Consider the following 20,566-nt stretch of genomic DNA (forward strand, 5'->3'; position numbering starts at 1 on the left):
AGTCATGGAAATTATACATGTAAATACATCTGTTGGTCGCTGGTTGAAAGTTGATGGACCGGTAGAATCCTCCAATTTGTACTTACCCCTCAACTTTATTATGCCCAATGAAAGTTGGGGAAAGTTCAACGGCTTTTCAAGGACTCTTGAAGACATTCAATCACTCTTCGACAATTAATTGAATTCAAGGACATCTTATGAAATTTAAGGACTTTTTTCAAGGTAGTACGCCAATTAACGGCTCTCGAGGCAAATACATTAAACTGGTGCCAAGCGGGGGAAAAACCTGTGAGCACGTCACCATCGGTTTTCTGTGGGATACCACGCAGACTGGACCGGAAAATTCCCCTTGTCAAATGTTATAGTAGATTATTTTTGCCTTTCCGGCCATAATTTATTTACAATGAAATAAACATAAATTGTACGACATTTTTGGAAAACCAATTTTACGATTTTCGCGGCAACATGTTGTTAAGCCTTGCAGCTGATTCAAAAACTCCAAACCAACTGAGAACTGGATATTTCATTTGCATCTCGCAGCAGGCGCAAGAGGGAGACACGCGCGGGGAGAAGGAACGTGTCTCCGTCACGCACCTACCCTTAACTCGCTTTTTATTCGTCCATGGCACTGGACGGCGGCTCGATCAAAGCTGCAAACGGTTGCTCGCAGTGGTTTCTCTCCCTTCGATGCGTAGCGTCCGGCGCCCGCTAATTTAGGTCCAGCGCAATACCTATTCTAAATAACATCAACTATTGCGCAACAGAGCTACACAAAAAATAGTCGTTTCCAGATGGTGTTCCTAAGATAACCTTAAGCGATTACCACGTGACGTTCAGATATGACCATTTTATTCGATATTTTACATCCGATATTTAAAAGGAATTTACATTTTCTCAAGACCTAGTTAATATACATGATAAATAAAAATGACTGCCAGAACTTGAAAACATATATTGAAATTAAACAAAGTGAAAGTATTTCATTGACCCGTCGTTTTGTTATTTGGTTTCGTTTTCTCCTACAATTATTTTTAGCAGGTTAAGGGCCTGGTTACAAAAGCCGCGCTTGACTGGTTTCCCGGGGTGGCTTGATTTACTGGGATCTTGCCACGTTAGGGACGGACCATTAGAAACGTTAAGAAGGGGGGGGGGGGGGGGATTTTTTAGGCCATTGCATGAATATTTTTAATGGTTACTAGGCATGCATGAATTTTTTTCCTTTAACTTTCCCTTGCGCGAATATTTTTGTACTTTACACGCAACCGCCATGCTTCGTCCGCCGATTCCCATGCTCCTTCCCTTAGTTAAACTCAACATTGTATTGCGATACTGGGATCCCAGCTGCGGGACTGCGGGCAGCACACTGCTCATGCACTCTTCTTCCTAGACTACGAGTAGTCTCTCTTTTTTCTTGGTCCGTCGAGCAAAACGCCCGAGACACGCAAGCTCGCGCGCGCGCGCACTCCCCTTACTAAATGTGAAGAAAAAGAGAGACTGCTCGCAGTCTATCTTCTTCCAATTTCCCGGTGAACATAGCGGCTCTGGGCTCACTTTGGCAACCGGACCGGCGCAGCTCATGTAATCAGGCCCTAACTAAATGAAGAACTGGAACACATCTATTTACGTCTTCAGTTTCAAGTTTAATTTTAAGTTAACTACAGGGTTGCGGTCAAGCTTGGTCCATTAAATCCAACAATTCATCACCTTTTTCACCTAAAAGAAAAACAGTCATTAAGGAATCAAATGGGCATGACAAGTGTTGAAACGAAAGGAACAACAACAACAAAAGGTTGAATAAATGGCGTAAGGAAAAGGGTATACACGTATATTGAGCATTTGTCCGGTTATCATTTAGTCAGGTCTCTTAGTGCAAAATATAGGCCGGATCGTTACAGACGTGACAAAAGTGTCAAATTTGGCACAGAGCTTCCTTAGCACCTACCGATTAATACTGGAGGGGGTGCCCGTTACAAATGGTCCTAATTACAGATAAAAGGGGGGGTTAACTTTCACCTATAATAGCAGATTGGGTGCCCTGTGGTGAATACTCTTCTTGTTTGATTTGGCTAAAAAACATTTGTTGCAAATTTTTAAGTTTTTAATTTGGTAATGTTTAGTTGTTGTTACACTATTCAAAATAGTTTTACATGTACATAATACTAACTAGTGCCCAGTCTCCACACGGTAAGTGTGGTCATGTTCATTGTGCGGACTGTGCGGCTATCAGTGTCACTGTTAAGACTTGCCAGTGATGATATCATTACATATCAATTTAAACAGATCACAAAGCCAGCTTTCAAAGACGTCACACAATAACATAAAACTCAAATGTATCACATCCTAAACGATAGAATCGTTAAAGTTTGACATACCACATAAACGACCTCATGAAGTAACTGACAACGCGCCCACTTTGTAATTGTGCAGCTAAGATAAGATTATAATTTGTTTCGTTGGTAACCCTGTCCTTGAGATAATGATTAAAACATGTCAACCTCGTCCTCAGGGGGAAAAGGAGGAGCAAGGGTGGCACAGTTGGTTAGTGCGCAGCCTTCGGGGCGAGAGGTCCCGAGTTCGAGCCCGGTGTCAACACCTCCTTATTTCAACTTCTCTTTTTTCTGTCTAGCTTTGACTAGCTTTAAATACCCTTAAAACGGAGAATTAATGGAGAGATAGGGGTAAAAGGAGCTCACCGTCGACCTCAAGTTTATCACTTATTATTACTGTCACGAGTTATTGACGTAAAATATGGTCGCTTTACCTTTTTCTACCTTTTTATTAAGCCCTGGGGACGAGGTTGTAAAACATGCCTCGCCAGGAATTTTTAACACTCTTTATTTTTTGCACATATGCATTTAAAAAGAAGTGTATGAGGTCCCTGCACGCCTATACACCTGTAAGCGGCTCATTCACTTCAGAGCCCTTGGACCAGAGTGTTAATGGTAGGTATATACGATCTTTCAAAAAAAAGGAAGGTCGTCGCGTGCGTTACAATTTACAAACAAACTAACTTCAGAAGAGCTGAAATTTACAGGAACAAGGCCTCTTTTAGCCAACCAATGATGCATCATTCATGAAAATGAATGTAATTTGTTTGATGCAATTAGGCGAATACCCCGTGGTTACGAAATCTTACGATCATGAATTCCTCAAGAGCAATTCAGTTACCAACTTTTCACAAAATAATGCTGTGGAAAATTACATAAAATACCAAAAAAGCAAGGGTCAACAATAATTATGGCCTGGTCCCTTATAATAATGTAGTGGCCATGATAAAGAAGCCCATCAGCCCCAACTTTGACCACTCAAACAGATTTTTGACAGATTACATACTGCAAAACTTTGCATTCACTTATGCCTATGTTGCCACACCAGGAGCCTAGAAATCGGCTCCTGGTCACACCTTGTTTTTATTGCTGAATATCATTCTAAAGAGCTTTACGAAATATTTTGTTAGTAGGGGTGTTTTGAACATGATTGATAGTTAGAGATGGTGACAAAAACGAACACAGAAAAAGTCACAAAACAAGACGCATGAAACAACCGCAATCTAATATTCGTATTACACCGATATAGTGGCTTCTTTGGCTGCTATGCTGACGTTCTTGAAGATGGCCGGTAGTATCACAGCTAGTCCCGGGTTAGGTATACCGTTCATTACCAGTTTCACGGTTCCTGAGACTTAGGGCCTGTTAACATAAAGGTGGGGGACCCCAGGTAGGTGAGGTAACCTGCTTAGGTGGGGTAAAAAAATAACCATCCTTTACATGCAATCTTACAACCTCGCCATCCTGGGGTGCAGTTTCTCAAGATTATATGAATGGTCGCTAACCATGTAAACAAGAAAAATGCTGGCAAACCACGTCTACTCTCAATTGCTGCTCTTGCTGCAACCTTCAGTGTTGTGGCTTTCTATTGTTACCTTTAATAATTATGTGAAGCCACCCAGCGCCAAAGTGAATTTTGCGCGAATTTGATGTATCTCGAATCCGACCCCAACTAGCCTGGATTTCCTCACCTTGAAACGTTGACATGGCAAAATTTGACCTCAGCTGAGAGGGTTACCTGGTGTGGCAGACCGGGCTACCCACCTTGAAGGGTGACCCCACCTATCATGTAAACGTGATCAAATGAAAATGAGAGATTATATGGACAGGCGGGTTACCCCACCTAGGTGGGTTACCATTCCTACCTGGGGTCCCCTTCCTCCATGTAAACAGGCCCTAAAAGTTAGCCCGGCCCCTTTCTACAGTTTCAGCAGTTAAACTATTCACCATTTATCATTTGAGTCAATCTTGTAGCACTTGAGTCTCACTGTTACGACTTGATAAGCTGTTATTATTTTTGGACATGAGTGCTTTAGTGCCAAATGTAGAGGCTTCATGATAAACTGTGCTGTTTTTTGAAGCTTGGGCTAACTTGTTTCTTTTTTTCGTTTATGAGACCAAATTCTTTTTTGTTTGTTTTTGCTTTGTAAAGCTTAGACAAACTGCGGAAATTGTAAATGATATGACTTGTGCCACGGTGCTTGCTTCTCTGTCAAAACATGCACTTGCGTCCAGCAGATAACTGCATAAAGAGAGAGTGAAAGGCATCCAGGCCTATGTTAAGCTGAAAAATTAATTACCTCACTAGGAAAGAACTATTTTGGGTTCTGTCATTTTTTTATTTGCTCTTCATGAATAGCTGTCATAAATCCCTGATAATATGTGATACAACAGACTCTTTGACAATTTCTTTTTTCTGAAATTTTGTTTGCTTTCTTCAGCTTAAAGTGACATGTAATGACAAGTAATACTTCATAAATAAGGCTTAAGCCACACAATAAGGCCTCCTCTAATTGAAATACATTAGAAAAGGAGAAGAGACCCCAGAAGCTGAGTACTTGCAAGTTATGAAGCAAAGACGAGGCCATCTTAGAAATGACTTATGAAAATGTGGGCGGACTGTGGACTTGCTTTAAGGGCACAGTAATAATCAACTTAATTATACAATCAATAAGCAAAAATGGATGGGAATGCCAGATGTTCGAGTGAAATTGTTGTTTACAACCTGAGAATAGAATTCAGAGTGATTTAAGGTATTAAATAACAATTTTCAATCAAAACACCACAGGGACCCCAGCAGGTGAAATTTACAATAATTAAATCCTGTTTAGCACGCTTCAGTGGCATATTTGCAGTGGGCACCCCCTCTAATATTCATGGTAGTGCAATAAGCTATCGCTGTGCAAAGTTTGGTGCTTTTGTCAACTCTGTAACGATCCTGACCCTAAGAGACCTGACTAATTGAGAAAATTTTAGTCAGACACTGTTCGATAACCGACCGATTCTTAATGCAGCCCTGCTAAAGTATTTAGTTTGAGTTTTCCGTCGAGTAAGGCAAAACTAACAATTACTGAGATATAAGTATGTTAAAATATTAGAAGGAAAAAAACGATCTACATAGAAAAAAAACCTCAGTTTGGCTACTGACGGAGACGTATTTCCTGGTGTGCTAGCGTGTGATATGCCAAGGACATCTGGTTTTCATCTGGAATCTAAATCGCGAGTTGAATTGCTTCTGTCACCTGTGTTCTCTGGAAATATAGTATATCAAATATTGAACTTACGGTCACCAGTTCCTTCAATTGAAAACTCATTCATTAGATGCGCCAGCTCTTGCCTCTGTGTCTTCTATGAACGAACAAAGAAACAACAAGAACAACTGTCAGTCATCTTGACTTTTAACACTAAAGCAGTTCTACGGCAGTTAGTAATCTATGATCTGAACCTTCAAGGGTCTCTGATCGTTACGAAGCATAACTGAATAGACCGTTAGTCCACGGTTTTTTCATCTTTTGATACAGAGCAGTATGAGAATATCCATCGACACTGCTGAAGAGAGGGCCTTAAAAATAAGGTAACTTAGCAAAGTTCAAAGGTGATATATCGAAAGAGAGAGAAGGTATTGCTCCACAAAGTCGCGAAATATTAAAGGCGTTTATATTGTGGCATGTTAGCGCGAACTTGTCCCTCACCATCCGTAAAATTCCGCGACTTTGCGGAGTTGTATGTCTTCAATCACTTTCAAACTTGACAACTTTACTGATTTTAAGGCGTTCTTTGCAGCTGTGTTAACGGATTTTCGCTCACTGGTTCCAGTCAAAAGTTGAAAAAAACTGCCCGTATTCCCATAACATCTAACTGAAGCACCTACACTGTTAAGTCGTGTAGAGGTTTAGCCAGAAAACATCCCACTGTATTTTTACCCTGTCAAAACTATCAACTTGCTCGGTTTGCTAGGAACTACACTAAAATCTAATTTCTAAGTGAAGTGTAAATGTGTTTGAAGAGGTAGAAATGGAATTGCGTGCGTGTTTACGCGAGCACAGCCAACGTGGCGTGCGTTTGAAAAGGAAAGAGAAAGGAGATGACGCGAGGACGCTAAGTGTATGGGCGCTTTTCCTCTTCCTATAGTGGAATCTACCAATACAGCCTTACTTTTCTCCACTTACCTTCGTGGCATCAATTTTGATGACCCGGTGAGGAGCTTCTTTGCGAGCCTGGTTAGCTGCTTGTCTGTAGCAAGAAACACAGCAAATTTAAAGTTGGTACAAAGCAGCGGGATCTTGTTTTAGCGCTCGAAAGTTCAGGTTTTTTATCCCTGCAGCCAATTTACCTTCGCAACAACATTGATGGAGTGAAAAATTTTGTCTTTCTTCTCATCAAAGCAAAGCCACAATTTCTTTCTAATGTAAAACTTTCACACTCCGCGTTAACTAACTAAAGCATGGTACCGATGGCAGCTTTTTTAGGGAATCCCAAATGAATGTTCTGGGTGCTTTACCATGTTAGTAATAGGGAGCTTTAGCATCGACGACGGCGACGGCAGCAAATGAAAAACGTTACTCTTGAAATGAATTCGCGTTTTTTTTTAACTTTGCCGCGTTTACTCCACTTCGCTGAAAATGTGAAATGTATGCGAATTTACTTAGAGTTGATCACTTAGGGACCGCACTCAAGTTTAGAAAGAGAAAGAAAACTTCGTCATCGCTTGTTTACGTCCTCCACGTCGTAGTCGTGCAGTGACGGCAAAGAAATGTCCAAAAAACCGTGATGCACGTGCAGCAGAGTAGTTGTTTTGCTTTTTTGAAGTCTTTGTTGCCAACGCCGTCGTCGTTGCCTAACATTTTCCTAGATCGACATAAGTTGGTGTCCTAACTTCTCAGGATCTGGCCACACGGTCTTCGAGCTGAGACTGTTTACAAAACGTGGTAAGTTTCCGTTTAGTTAACTAAGAAACTCATAAGGGGTTGAAAACCCCTTATGGGTTTCTGGTTAACTCAAATAATGTGCCAAAGATGCAGGCTTTGAATCAATAAAAGCAACAGAAATTCTTACTCTTCTTCTTCATCTGTATTGAAGAGGTTTAATCTAAACTGATCTACAACACGAACAGAAAATAACAGTGAGTAAACCGCTTAACAATGGACATGACAACAGCTATAGGTATCTCCGTCAAATATGTACGAACATGATGATGAATTTAGAAGTGATGACGACAATGATGATGACGCCGTTTTGTTTCCATTTAGGCGGCGTGCAAACGGACGCAACAACTCCCAACGTTGTTGCGCCAACAACGTTGGGAGTTGTTGCGTGCGTGTTGGCAGTGGTGTGCAAGCGGATGCAACAACTCCCAACGATGTTGGGACCTGCAGTGCATCGTGGGAAGGATACAACCCAGAAGTCTTTGCAAACCATGCGTAATGAGCGTGCATGGCCCCAACAATGATGGAAGAGCTGTGCAAACGGATCGAACATTGTTGCGCTACGCTTCGGGGATCACGGAACAAAAGAAATGTTGGGAGTTGTTCTGAAAAGTTTGACCGGTTTCAAACTTGGTGCAACAACAAGCAATAACATCCAACAACATGCAACAGGGTGTGCAAACGGACGCAACATGTAACATCCAGCAATATTGGGAGTTGTTGGTCAACAATGTTGCGTCCGTTTGCACGCAGCCTTACTTTTCTCGTGAGACATAAGCCAAGGCTGGATTTATTCAACAGCCGTAGCAGCTGTGAATCAGACAGCTGGCTGTCCTTCAGTTCAGGAACGCAAGTTACCCTAAGACCAGAGGCTGCTAGGAGTCAAGTTGTGTGTGTGCGACAGCTGAGGGATCACGATAAGTTACGTATTGAATTATAGGTTTGTTAACCGCTTGAGTAACACGAAAAGAATGCAAGGAAAAACACCAACTCGTGAGCCTGCTCGCAGGCTAGCGCGTGTGCATGTTCTTGAGTGTCCTTTTTATTAATTCTCATGATATTTTTTTAAAATTCTCCCTACTACTTCTGTAACAAACTTATGAGACAAGAAAGGCGAATTTTTTTTTGAATTTTGGGGATTAACTTACTTTCTGTTTTTTTATTTGCCCCACCAACGAGATGAGCCAGCAGATTCAGCTCAGCCTTGGCCAGTGGGTTTGGGTTCTCTGACGATTCCTGTAAAAACACAGCAAGGCAAACGTCACATCAGCTAATAACGCAAACAAGAAAGACAACAAAACATCTATAACAACAACAAGAAACCTTGAAAGATATAGCCTGCGATAACAGCCAACATTTCGCGACGCCGTCCCCGCGAAATGACGTCTGAGAAAAGTGTGGAAAAAAAAAACATACTAACGACGCGACACCACTCAGATTTGGGTTGTTCGTGCTGATTGGTTGAAGCAAACTTCAACCAATCGGGAAATTTCGGCTGTTTTCTCAGGCTATAAAAGAAATGACTGTCAGTATCTTCTTCGCATTTGTTCAGAAGAGTAGATTGTCACATGGATATACAGCAGATTTTTTTTCAAAAGTTGTCAATTCACCAAATCACAACAGAAGTTGAAGACAGAGGCATTAAACAAGGGAGTTAAAGAAATATCATTGTGGCCTAAGTTTAAACGACTTTTCTTCTTAGTAGTTCAACAGGAGGCATTTTGCAGTTGCGGTCATCTACACTAATAATTCAGAATGTCGAGAGTGAAGAAGAATTTGTACTAAGTGCGTTTATTAAGAAAACTTACACGCGCGTTTGTATGAAATAGTAAACTCGTACATAAAAACTTCTGCGTTTACTCCTTCGGTCAGCCTCACACTCGCCGGCGAATGCGAACGATCGTAAACGTTATTTCTGTGTGGACAGCCGTAAACACAGAAATTTGTTGGTCCAAACATAGATTACCTATACCTGATGTGACTAGAAGAGAACTGAAAGAATAAAAAATAAATAAAGTCGGCGTTAGCCTTCTACGCAGACGTTCTTAGGACTTCTCAGGCGTTCCGAGGCGAATTCCCAAGAATATCTGCGTGGGAGGCGACAAAGTTAGCGTACCACTTCAGACGTAACTGATACAGAGCTTCCGGGAGTCTTGTTTGCTGCAGTAGAAGCACCGGCAGTAGATGAAGGAACAGGGCTGCTGGGTACTGTTTCTACAGGTCTTGAGGCCGTGTACCTGGTGATAATTAAAAGGAACTTTTACGATCTATGGCCATACTTGTTTATACAAGAATAGCCTGGTCAACAGGTGTCCTTGTGTGCGCACCCACAGCCATAGTTCAAAGTACCCGAGGATATTGTTCACACACACAAAAACTAAACCTTGTTTCCACTGGTTCACTGCGATCACTTAAAAAGTTCACAGATCAGTTGTACGCTTTTGTGATATTATAGCTAACAGGTGTAAACCAGGAAAAATGGGAAACTTCAGCCAGAAAGCGGTGCAGACTTGAAAGCAAGTGCTAATCAATTTAACTTACATGTTACTGCCAAGTTTGATAACTCTATCACCCAAAAGCTCAAATGATCCTGGTTTGTCAGGTAGCTGATGTCGACATCCGGTTACAAAATGACTTGTCCTGGTAATCTGGCCATCGTCGCTAAAATACCTAGAGCAGTTCACGGCAGAAATAATGTAAAAATAACCCAGTGAGTCCTAGTATTTGAGTACAAGCTATGGTTTAAAGATACTACATAAAGATGCAATTTTCAGACTTCTGAAACCAAACTATGTGTTTCAACCAACAAGGGTGTCCATTTTCAGCTGGAGACATTTAATAAAGATGCATGAAAACGGCAGGGACTCTTTCTTTGTTAGAACCATGCGCGAATAGAAAAATTTGCCCAGCTACATTGTCGCCCAGCCTACAATGCCCAGCACTGTAGGCTGGAAATTTAAGACGTTTTAAAGCTGCTACTAAATCGATCATATTTGTGTATTTCAAAATTCATTCTTTTTCTATGTGCGGCCGCGCCTCTCTCGTCACGCATCTTCAGTCCTGTGCGTGGTCATTTTCATGTCTCGCGCGTTTTCCTCGACGGACTAAGAAAAAAGGGAGACTGCTCATAGTCTAATAAGTCTATGTTTCCTTACCTGATGGCCCCTGGTACTTCAGAATCCCATGGCACAGCGCCGTCAGTTGTTAGTACAAATTTACCATTTGCACTTTGAACTTTGTCTTTAAGAAATATAGAAACCTGAAACATGACCAGAGTGAGACATACGGTTAGAAAAAAGTATTAGGATGTAAGTTGGAAGAGTCTGATGGTCGCAAAACTATACACCAGCTGTAAATCACTATCTTACTGTCTCACTTTAATTGAAGCACATTATGGTCAAAGGCACACAAAGGAACAAGTTGTAAAATGAGTTAGGAAATTAATTCATGATTACGTATGTGGAAATGCAGCGTTTTGTTGAGAATTAAAAAAAAAGAAGTTACTTGGCTAAAAAACAAAATAATTTTGCAAAAAAACATAGGCTGTGCTGGTGAATAAGCATAATAATTGCTGCATAATTAATTTAAACAACTGTTAAGCATGGCAAATCTGTTGATTCAAGAACTCTTTAAAGGAATTTTCAATTATGTAACAAAATTCAAATATTGTTAACGACTCCAAGCAATAACTGGTAAGAATATGACACTTAGGGAACGAATACCAGCCATTACTGAAGACATTAACTTGAAGACTCAAGTCACTTATTAAACTAGAAATAGTCCAACATCAAATCTGAAGCACTGAATGAGGGATTTTCAAGGAATTACGGAGATGAAGTGAGCCCTCATTAGCTTCGTGCTTCAAATGCCATACTTACTCCTACTAACTAGTTAACAAATTAATAGAGTGCAGTTGAGATTCCACTTTGTTTGCTATATTGCATGGTTTGGAGAGGCAGTGAAGAACATGTGCATATCACATGTTTTTGGCGTGAAAATGAAGCAATTTAATAGCTTGCATGGAAACAGGGTAAGTGTGCACAACCAATAAAATGGCAAACATTCTTAATATTCATCCCATAAAATCAGGGAGTGGTCTGTAGACCTCAATAATGTACTGTCAACAATCAAATGTCAACTAAAGTTGGTACACAATAAGATGACTTTCACTAACTGGAAACAAAGTGCACTTACCCTAATGTGCATGTCTTGGAAAAATGAAAGAAGAGTCTGACGGATGATTTGAAACTGGCCTGCAGTCAAACCGGCATATGTCTAGTCAAGGTAATAAACCCAACTTATTAATAACTATGCTTCGGAGTCCTCACGACACCATAATTATCAAGTTAAAAAAGATTAGAATAAATCTAATTTCATAATCTCATAGTTTATTCCAATCATAATGAAGTTGATACCGGTGTCATGATGACTCCAAAATGTCGGTTTGTAGCATTAATTTTTTCTTGCTTGTGTTTTCTAAATAGATACTACTACATGTAATATAAGTGCACTGAGAAATATGTCGAAAATGTTTTAAAATTCTAGAATGAGTATGCACATATTATTACCATTTGACAAAATTTAAACTCTACCAGGGATGCACCTGAGGAAAAACTAGTATGCAGGTTTTTTTCTTTTAATAGTCAAGCAGGCTTTTTATGCAACTTCACATTCAAAATTATCCCATCTCTTCATTTGTTTTTCAGACTGATCTGAGCCAGTCAGGTAAGGTAGTCTTTTTCAGCCACTGAAATTAGCCGGCAGCCAGCTCTTAGCAACACCCCTGCTTACACATTCCCATTAAGCAGTATTAGCTGTGCAAACATCTGTTAGAATTCCGCAAGTAGCCACTTATTAGGATCATACATTAAGCCAGCTCCATTTCCAGACAAAGCCATAGGGTATGTTTGCTTACAAAGCCTGTTTCCTCAGGTGCCAAAAACATTGTTAAGTAAACATTTACCTCATACAAAAGTTTGTAGACATTTTCCACTTGACTGCTGATAGCTGGATTATCACAAGCAAAGCCTCTAATGGCATCCATGTGATTGTATGTGACTAAAAGAACATCAGATGGTCTGAGGCACAATGACACCTAACAAAATAAGAATAGTAACAATAACAATATTATTATATAACCATACAGAAGGCAAAATGTAAGCTCTTTATCAACACGTACCATGAACAACTACAAACAATTTAAAATGATGAATCACAAGGTTATTCAAGTAAAGCTTATTCCTGCTGATTATATTCCGGAATAAGAATTAACGGATAGAAATAAACACTAGAAACTCTCAACTGGATGGCATTTTCACAGATACATGTATCCTCCAACAATGGCTAGTTATATTCCGTTAAGAATTCCAGTATTCCAGTGGTCCCAAAATCCTAATAGAAAAGATGAGGGATTGTTTTTGGAGGCAATGTATTACAGTGGAACCCCATTAATACAGTCAACAATGGGTAAAAAAAAAATTGGCCGTATTAACGGGGTGGCTGCATTACCACGTAGGGTCAAATTTTATATCTTGAGGGTCGTAATAACGAAGACACCATACTTTGCATTTGCACCTGTTGAACTTTCCATCAGTACATTAAACGCTTTTGAAAATCACCTATTAAACTGCCACAAATGCATTTTAAGTGTACTGTAGTCTAAAAAAAGTACAGGACCATAGAAAGATCAGGCTCAGCCAGGGTGCAAAGAAAATCATTTTACAGCTTGCCATTCGGGCAAAGCAAGCATTAACTAGCCCAGACGTCATTTCAACTAGCCCCAAAAGCTTTTTGATGAGCAGAATTGATTGCACAGTTTTTCTGTTACTCGAATTTCTCAAAAAACATCACTTGCCCGTAGGACAAGTTAAAAGCAGAATTCACTTGCCCGATAAAAAAATCCAGTAGCCCTGGGCTATCAGACAGTGCTTTCTTTGCACGCTGAGCTCAGCTTACGAGGTCTTCATGAAACTGACACGTCACAAGCATTTTAATTTTCTAAATTTGGAAAGAGTGACCATATTAACGGGGTGAAATTATAAAAGATTCTAATGCTTGGGACTTTAAAATGGGGCCATTGGCCATATTAATAGGTGCCTGTATTGATGAGAGTTTTTTTTCATGTACGGCCATTTTGCAGTTGGGCAGAAAAAATGTGACCGTAATATTGAGGTGACCGTATAACCGAGGTGACCGTAAGGCGGGGTTTCACTGTAATCCAAATTAACTAACCTTTAGTAAAATGATCGAATAATACATGGTGTTCAAACAGATTTTCTTTTCTACTAGGCGGCCAAAATATCTCATGCTTATTACATTTATTAGGTACTTCTAAAGGTTAGAGATAATAAAAACACGTACCCAGAATCATATTCAAGAAACATGCTATGTAAACTAAATCATGGAAAGCAATTCTCCAAGTTGTTTTGGCTGCTCTTTACTCAAACTTTTACATATTTTCTGCATTAGTGGGCTGAATGTTTACCTGGTATTTAAAAGCCATGGTCATTAAATCATAGAGCTGCCAATAAAAAAAAACAAACACACACACAAACTGTTAGCAAACAAATGAATCTAATTCTTATAAATTAAGAGACTTAGAAAAGTATAATTACAAAAGAATAATTTAATTTATTTTATTTAAAACATCTTTTAACAGCAAATTCTAATGACATTTATAGTACTATATATGATCCTCTAATGTAGCCTGTGAAAAAAAAAACTGTCTCTCCTCCTCCTTGCCCCTCGGTGTGTTTCTTGGTAGAGACACCTCAGTGCAATTCCAACCCCAAAATTCCACATTGATGACATACCCAGTAAATCCTTTTTTAAAATAATTAATCAGGTAGTCATGGGGTTCCTGATGTAAATTTTTTTGAATTTGTGATTCTCCTGGTCTGACTTCTTTTGCAAATGAGTGGCAGCAAAATTCAAATGCTTTATGTAAAGAAGATTATATTCCACAAACAATGACTCCGTTATAGAAGATACATTGCATTAAAAGATAAAACAAAGATAAAATGTAAATTTTACATTTTATCTTTGTCACCTTTTGTCTTTTGTCTGTTATTTGAAAAAAAAATAGCTATAGGAATTTTATTACTACATGTATGCCAACCAATCAGTGCCAGTGGACCAGATTCTGGTCAAATCTACGTCATCAGCAGTGATTTTGTTACAATTTGCTAATAGTGAGTCCTGGGACTCATCTTATGAAAAGTCATGAGTCCCAGTCCAGAATCACTACGTCCCTTAGTTCAAAAAACGATGATTCCCTCCTATTTAATTAACAGATGCCACAACTCTCATGAAACCAGGCTATCATGTTTAATCTGTAGAACATTTTCAGTAGCAAAGCACCTATCTCTGCAATACATTATAGTCAGTGTACTGAAATCAAATAACAGTTTTTCTAGCGAAAAATAGAAAACAGTAACGCTGTCACTCTAGGACAACTCATGGGTTTTTGTCGTTTGGAGAGATGCCTAGTGACTCTCTTCGGAATAACTTTATCTTTTTTGTCCCGGCATAGATGCAGAACATTTTTGGGTGGGATTTTCTAATTTTCATATAAATGTTAATAAGTGCTTGAATCTCAGAATCACTTAGACGAAAGCTTTGCTGACAATGAACCACTATTTTTGGTTCAGGCACTTGCTTTCCGTATTATGGCAAACATAATGAGTAACCACTCCATCGGTAAATAAACATAACCTATTAAACAAGCGGACAATGTTACTCTTTTGTTTTGAGGTAGCTTTCAATAAATATATAAAATCGTGCAAACAGGGCATTCTTCAAAAAACATCTTTAGCTCGATCAATCAATCGCGATCAATCAATGCGTCCCAGAGGACACAAGCCGTCAAATATTCTGCATCCTTGAGAATTTTTATGTGTCAGGGACGCAGTTTGCAGAGGTAACAAAATCACTGCATTTATGTGGAATTTTGGGGGCCAAATTGCAGATGCTTCTCTTACAAAAAATCTCTAGTGGCAAGGAGTGAGGAGAGACAGCTGTGTTAGTGGTCTGAAGCCAATTGTCAAGTGATTTCTTTTCACCTCCCACTTTTATGGGAGCCATACTACTATGGACCTCTAGAAAGTGTCTGCAATGACAAGAGTTGACTGTATTGTGTGAAATGCCAAATTCTAAACAACAAGGGTGGATTCCAATCATAATTAAGCAATATAGCTAGTAAGCAATGCTGAAAAATGGTTACCATGGAAACCTGATAAGATCTAAACTGCTTCTGCATGCAAGGCAGGATACCAAGGTATATTTCACAGTCAGTTTGTCAGAAATTTCAGGGAATGTCAGAAAATGAGGCGAGGTTTTACCTTATCCATACTTGCTGAGTTCAATCTCATGATTGAGGCATGGGCTAGTCTGTCAAACACTGTCCTCATAGCTTTCTTGGAATATGTGTCCTGTGGCTTGAAAAGCTCTTCCATGAAACGCTTGTTGAACATAGTGCCAACAATATCATGCATAACTTAAAGGGAACAGGAGAGTAAAAAGTCGTCATTTATAAGTATTATTCTTGTTTTAAACTGTATGTAATATATGTTACAGGCCAAAATTAAATTCAAGTTGAAATTTTTTAACCTAGGTTGATTCTCAAATTTTGTCTCCTAGCCCTATGAGACAAAGGAAATTGAGAATCAACTTAGGAGAAAACAAAATTAACCTGAAATCAAATTTGACCCGTAACATATATGCTCAGGGGGGGTACTCGGGATTTCAAGTGACGGGGATGATCGAATGGAGCCAAAAGTCAAGACCCCAAAAAATCCCTAGGGCTTCCAGCAAAACCCAAAAAGATCCCTATTAAACAACAGCAAAACACGTTTGTTTGTACTTTATTCGCAGAACTACGCAGCCAGGGCACTGCTTTTTAATACCCCCAAAAAATCCCTACTCAAATCAAGCTACCCCAAAAAATACTTGCCAAATTTTCATACCTAAAAAAATCCTGGAATCGAAAATTTCAAACCCAAAAAAAACCTTCGATCATCCCTGTCACTTGAAATCCCGAGTACCCCCCTCTGGTCATATATGCCCCGACCCCAGGCCAGTTCGTATAGGTAATAGCATGATTTGTAGTGATATTTGGCATAAATACCACAAGTAATATTTCAATTAATTGTTATAGCTAATTGAAAATTGAGACAATTTTGAAATAGCACGAGTGGTATTTACGCCAAAAATCCCGTACAAATCATGCTATTATTTGTTTATACTACTACCTACAAAAGGTTTGTAATTTTCACATGTAGGTATTTCAAAATAATTAGCTGAAATACCACTACTCTAAGCCAATCAAATTGCAGAAATTTTTCATGTAGTAGTATGACTAGGGAAATTCGTATATAGCTTCACCCATCTCTGTATCAAGTATAACTGTCAAGAAAGATCCTTAAATTTTTCAAGCATATATAGTGTATTTCTGGGCCTTGTAGGGGTGGCGAATGGTTTTCTTTTTTTTTTTTTTATTTATTTATTTTTTGCCTTACAGACATATATTAAATGTTTACAGTACTAAACACTACTGAAACTAAATACTACTAGTTAGTAGGTCAGAGGAGTTATTTTTCATGTCTATTTTATAGCTTTTCAATTCTGTATTTAATTATCATTTTACCAACGAAGTCTTGGAGGAGAATTGGTTTGTTGTGTAGTTTGTTGGCGTAGATGTAGTATCTCATAAACAACATGGTATAATTGAATTTCCTTACTAGTACCTTTTCATGTAAGTCCGAGAGGATGCCGAACAGTCTTTCTTCGCTAGATGGGTTGAAATTGATCTTGTTTTCTATATTGAACCAGTTGATAACCCGTTGAATGAAAATCTTGACGAAATGACAATCTCTAAAAGTATGATTAATAGAGTCTTTTTCACCACAATATATACATTCATCATCTTCCTTGATTCCATAGCGGTAAAGTTCCTTTTTGGTGACTACAATTCGGTGGATTAATTTATATTGAAATTCCTTTAATTTGGTCTCTCTACAGACGGTTTTTAGGGAGGTGAATATTTTTTGGTACCTCGTAAAACGTGGGTCTTGGAAAATTTTGTCAGGATCTCGAAGTCTCGGAAGCGTTAATGATAAGTCTCAAAGTCTCGTTTTTTCATGGTTTGTTTTTACTTTTTTGAGTCTCGAAACTTTTTACCAAAGAGTCCCGGGCTCGGATTTCTAACTAGGATAGGCGTCTCAGCGAGTCTCGGATTTTACCATTCGCCACCCCTCCTTGTGTATGAATACAGTGAGTCAACTCTATCTCACAGACACCTCTTTGAAACAGATAACCTCCTAAAATGGATGTACTTAAGTTTGTCCCTGTCATTCTTTAGTCAGTCTTAGCATTGTCTGCCTCAGAGAAAGTTGGTTGTAATGAGTGTTTTATTATTATTTTATTATTATTATTTTATTTTTTTATTATTATAACATTTTGCCATTACATTGATAAGGTCAGCTAAAGCTCAGCACATTGACATACTAACATAGCAAAGTAGAACTATATTGGAGAGGATGAGGTTTTGCGATCACTGTGGGAGTGATCAAGTGCTCGTTTAATATTTCATATAGTTTTGAAGAAAACAACAAGAAATGCAATGTCACTATGAAACACAGTTTGATGTATTCCTCTTGCAACTCATACACTACGTGTGCAGCCTACAGATAAGTCAGTTATCTACTGGCAAGTAACAAACTAATGGTCCAAGGTTCATATCTCAAAATAATTGCCAGTTGAAGGTTATTATAACAATCTCTGTATTGACTCTGAACGAGATCAAATTTGAACAGTGTATGACACTATGTAAAACGAGAGAAAAATTGATTTCCAAAACCTCACAAACCTTGACCTTTTGAACCCGTTAAAGTAAAGTTTTGTTTCCTAAGAGGTCCGTTAAGATGATTGACGGCAGCGAAAAACGCAATTGTCAGTTGGCTTTTGAACTTCAGAATTCACATGTTTGTGAAAAGGGCAGTAACACGCAAAAATTCTGACCCACCGCTTCTTTGCTTGCAAATTTGCTTGTCTCAAGTAAAACTGTATGTACAATGTAACCCTAGAAATTAGTTCTCAACAAGAACCTTTGTCAATAGCCAGTGTGCAAAATATTTTTACTATTAAGGCTTAATTCTCCGAGCTATACATTGTGGGTAACAGCAGACAATGGCATCTAACATTTCAATTTCATGCCTTGTTTTATCCAGAGCTAAAATAATTATTACATAAAATAATTATTGCACACATCTGAGTGCATGGATCAGATTCATTTGCTATAATATGGAGGAAAACTCTTAGTTAAAGGCGGGCTAAAAATCCAAAAGAGATCTTAATATTGCTTAACTACTTTCAAATATCTTGTCAACTAAAAAAGTTAGCCAGGAACAAGAAAAAAGATAGCTTTAAATGAACAGTGGTCTGGAATGACAATAGCTTGAAATTATGAAGTTAAAAAAAAGGCAGATGAAAAATATAAAGCTGCCATCTAAGAAACAAAAGAACTCTTGTTGTTATGTCATAAAGAGGATAATACAATGCAAATAATTTGTCTTAATAGTCTTTTAAGTTTCAGACAAATTTTATGCAAATTGATTTGACTGATTGTCATTGATTTATCTCAAGTGCCAAAAGAGAAAAAGAAATCTCAAATATTATTCCATAAAACTCGGTGCCGCCTTTTACTTAATTTCAAAAAATTAAAATTTCCATAAGAAAGGACCAAAAACCTGGGTATTGTAAATACTTTGACAAATTTGCATGGAAATGTGCCACAAACCCTGATAAAAATTTCAGAGAACTTCTTTTTTCTAATTTTAGCTTCTCCAGCTGTCAGTCAATAAGAAAATTCTAAATGATACTGCTTGAACTAAACCTTTACATAGAAAGTTTTTACACAAGGAAAAAATTACGAAAAATTTATTCTAAAACGCTTTTTGTAACAGTTCGAGACAGAAATAACAATTTTTCAATCGCTTGTTTTCCTGTTAAACATTCCAGTAAAAAGTCGTTTAAAATAAGCTAGACATTTGGCAGTCTTCTTCTCTTGAGGATTTTTTAAGCTCACAAACTAAAATTTCACGTATGTTTAAGCTTAAATACAGTTTGAGTTTCATTAAGCTTATACCCTCCAGTATTTAATCTTGGTCATGATGAACAGAAATTCTACAACGCTAGCTTTCCTATGACGGAACTTTGGCGCAACAAAAGGTATGATTAAGACAACAACACTTTTAAAATTTAAAGCATTCAGAAATGTGATTAACCTGAGCAACAAAGAGAAGAAAATAGATCAACACGCAGGTAGCCATTCTAAGAAACATGTGGCAGCTGAGCAAATAAGAAAAGCACTTTGCAGTAGGCTAGTTTTAATTTCCAAGAGCCCGGCTACGAAGTGTAGCCTAACACGAAAAACCAAAATACAAACTCGCTTCAGTCGAACACAATCTTGAATATTAACCTAAACACACGCAGCGAAATTCTCTAAACAACAATGTTACCTTATCTTTCTTATTTTCCTCCTAATGTCTACAGAAAACGTATATTTATTTGTTAATACGCTCGCCATGGAAATAATCTTGGTGGACGCCATATTTAATAGAGCTCATTTTTGAGGCCGCCGGGAGAACTTTTCTTGCTTACCTTTCCGAGCTTTCTCATCAGGAATCGACTGCGCTCTCAATCGCTGGTCCAAAATATAAAGCATTTCTCCTCCAAGGTTAAGGAATAAAATAGGTAGAGTTCGCAAAGACATCCTGTCAACATATGAAGAAATTACAAAGTCCCTAAACACAGCTAAACCGACTCCTGTAGCAACTGCATTGCAATAGGGTTAATGGATTATCAGTAACTATTAGAGACCATCAATCCGCGTTCTACAAATCTGACTATGGGGTGGCTGGGTTGGTAGGTAGAAAAACTTGTGACACTTTTTCCTCTAACAAACGGGTATAAATGCAAAAGAAGAAACAAAATTTTGAGTGATTAAAATACTCTTTTTTAGTCTTTATTTAAAGAAAGACTGGCCTGGGTTGTGATTATTGACATTCGCGAATGGGAGAAAGCACTGGGGAGGGGTGGGGATGAATATTAAACATGTCCGGAAAGCAGGCTAACTGATAAGGCAGCTGTACAGGATGTATGGTGGAAAAATTATTTTTCCTTAGGCGATTAGTAGCCATGGCTAACAAAGTATCACAGGATCAGAGTCGGTATCAGCATGCAAGCAAGCTCTCCAGTTAGGGAAGTCGTAGCCTGAGATCCTCGCAGGTTAGGGCAGTCGCGAGAAGTCACGCCAGA

General features: G+C 38.6%; 1 protein-coding gene across 1 annotated transcript; it reads right to left on the minus strand.

Annotated features, from left to right (window-relative positions):
* Window positions 1-832: 832 nt before the first annotated feature.
* LOC140922210 (protein OSCP1-like) lies at window positions 833-20,092 on the minus strand. The gene is made up of 13 exons (XM_073372198.1): window positions 19,910-20,092; window positions 15,592-15,746; window positions 13,737-13,772; window positions 12,216-12,347; window positions 11,447-11,527; window positions 10,408-10,511; window positions 9,794-9,922; window positions 9,369-9,489; window positions 8,401-8,488; window positions 7,383-7,425; window positions 6,497-6,560; window positions 5,612-5,675; window positions 833-1,713 (listed from the first exon to the last, which is right to left on the minus strand). The coding sequence occupies exons 1-13, from the start codon at window positions 20,019-20,021 to the stop codon at window positions 1,670-1,672; spliced, it is 1,173 nt and encodes a 390-aa protein (XP_073228299.1). The 5' UTR covers window positions 20,022-20,092; the 3' UTR covers window positions 833-1,669.
* Window positions 20,093-20,566: the final 474 nt, after the last annotated feature.

This window comes from Porites lutea, chromosome 1 (assembly GCF_958299795.1).
Source record: "Porites lutea chromosome 1, jaPorLute2.1, whole genome shotgun sequence".
NCBI classification, from domain to species: domain Eukaryota; kingdom Metazoa; phylum Cnidaria; class Anthozoa; order Scleractinia; family Poritidae; genus Porites; species Porites lutea.

Coding starts and splice junctions, on each gene's coding strand:
- LOC140922210 (XM_073372198.1), bottom strand. CDS start 20,021: ATGTCTTTGCGAACTCTACCTATTTTATTCCTTAACCTTGGAGGAGAA. Junction 8,489..9,368: donor TATCAGTTACGTCTGAAGTG/GTACGCTAACTT, acceptor GTGTTTTTACAG/GAATCGTCAGAGAACCCAAA. Junction 5,676..6,496: donor TCAAAATTGATGCCACGAAG/GTAAGTGGAGAA, acceptor GTTCGTTCATAG/AAGACACAGAGGCAAGAGCT.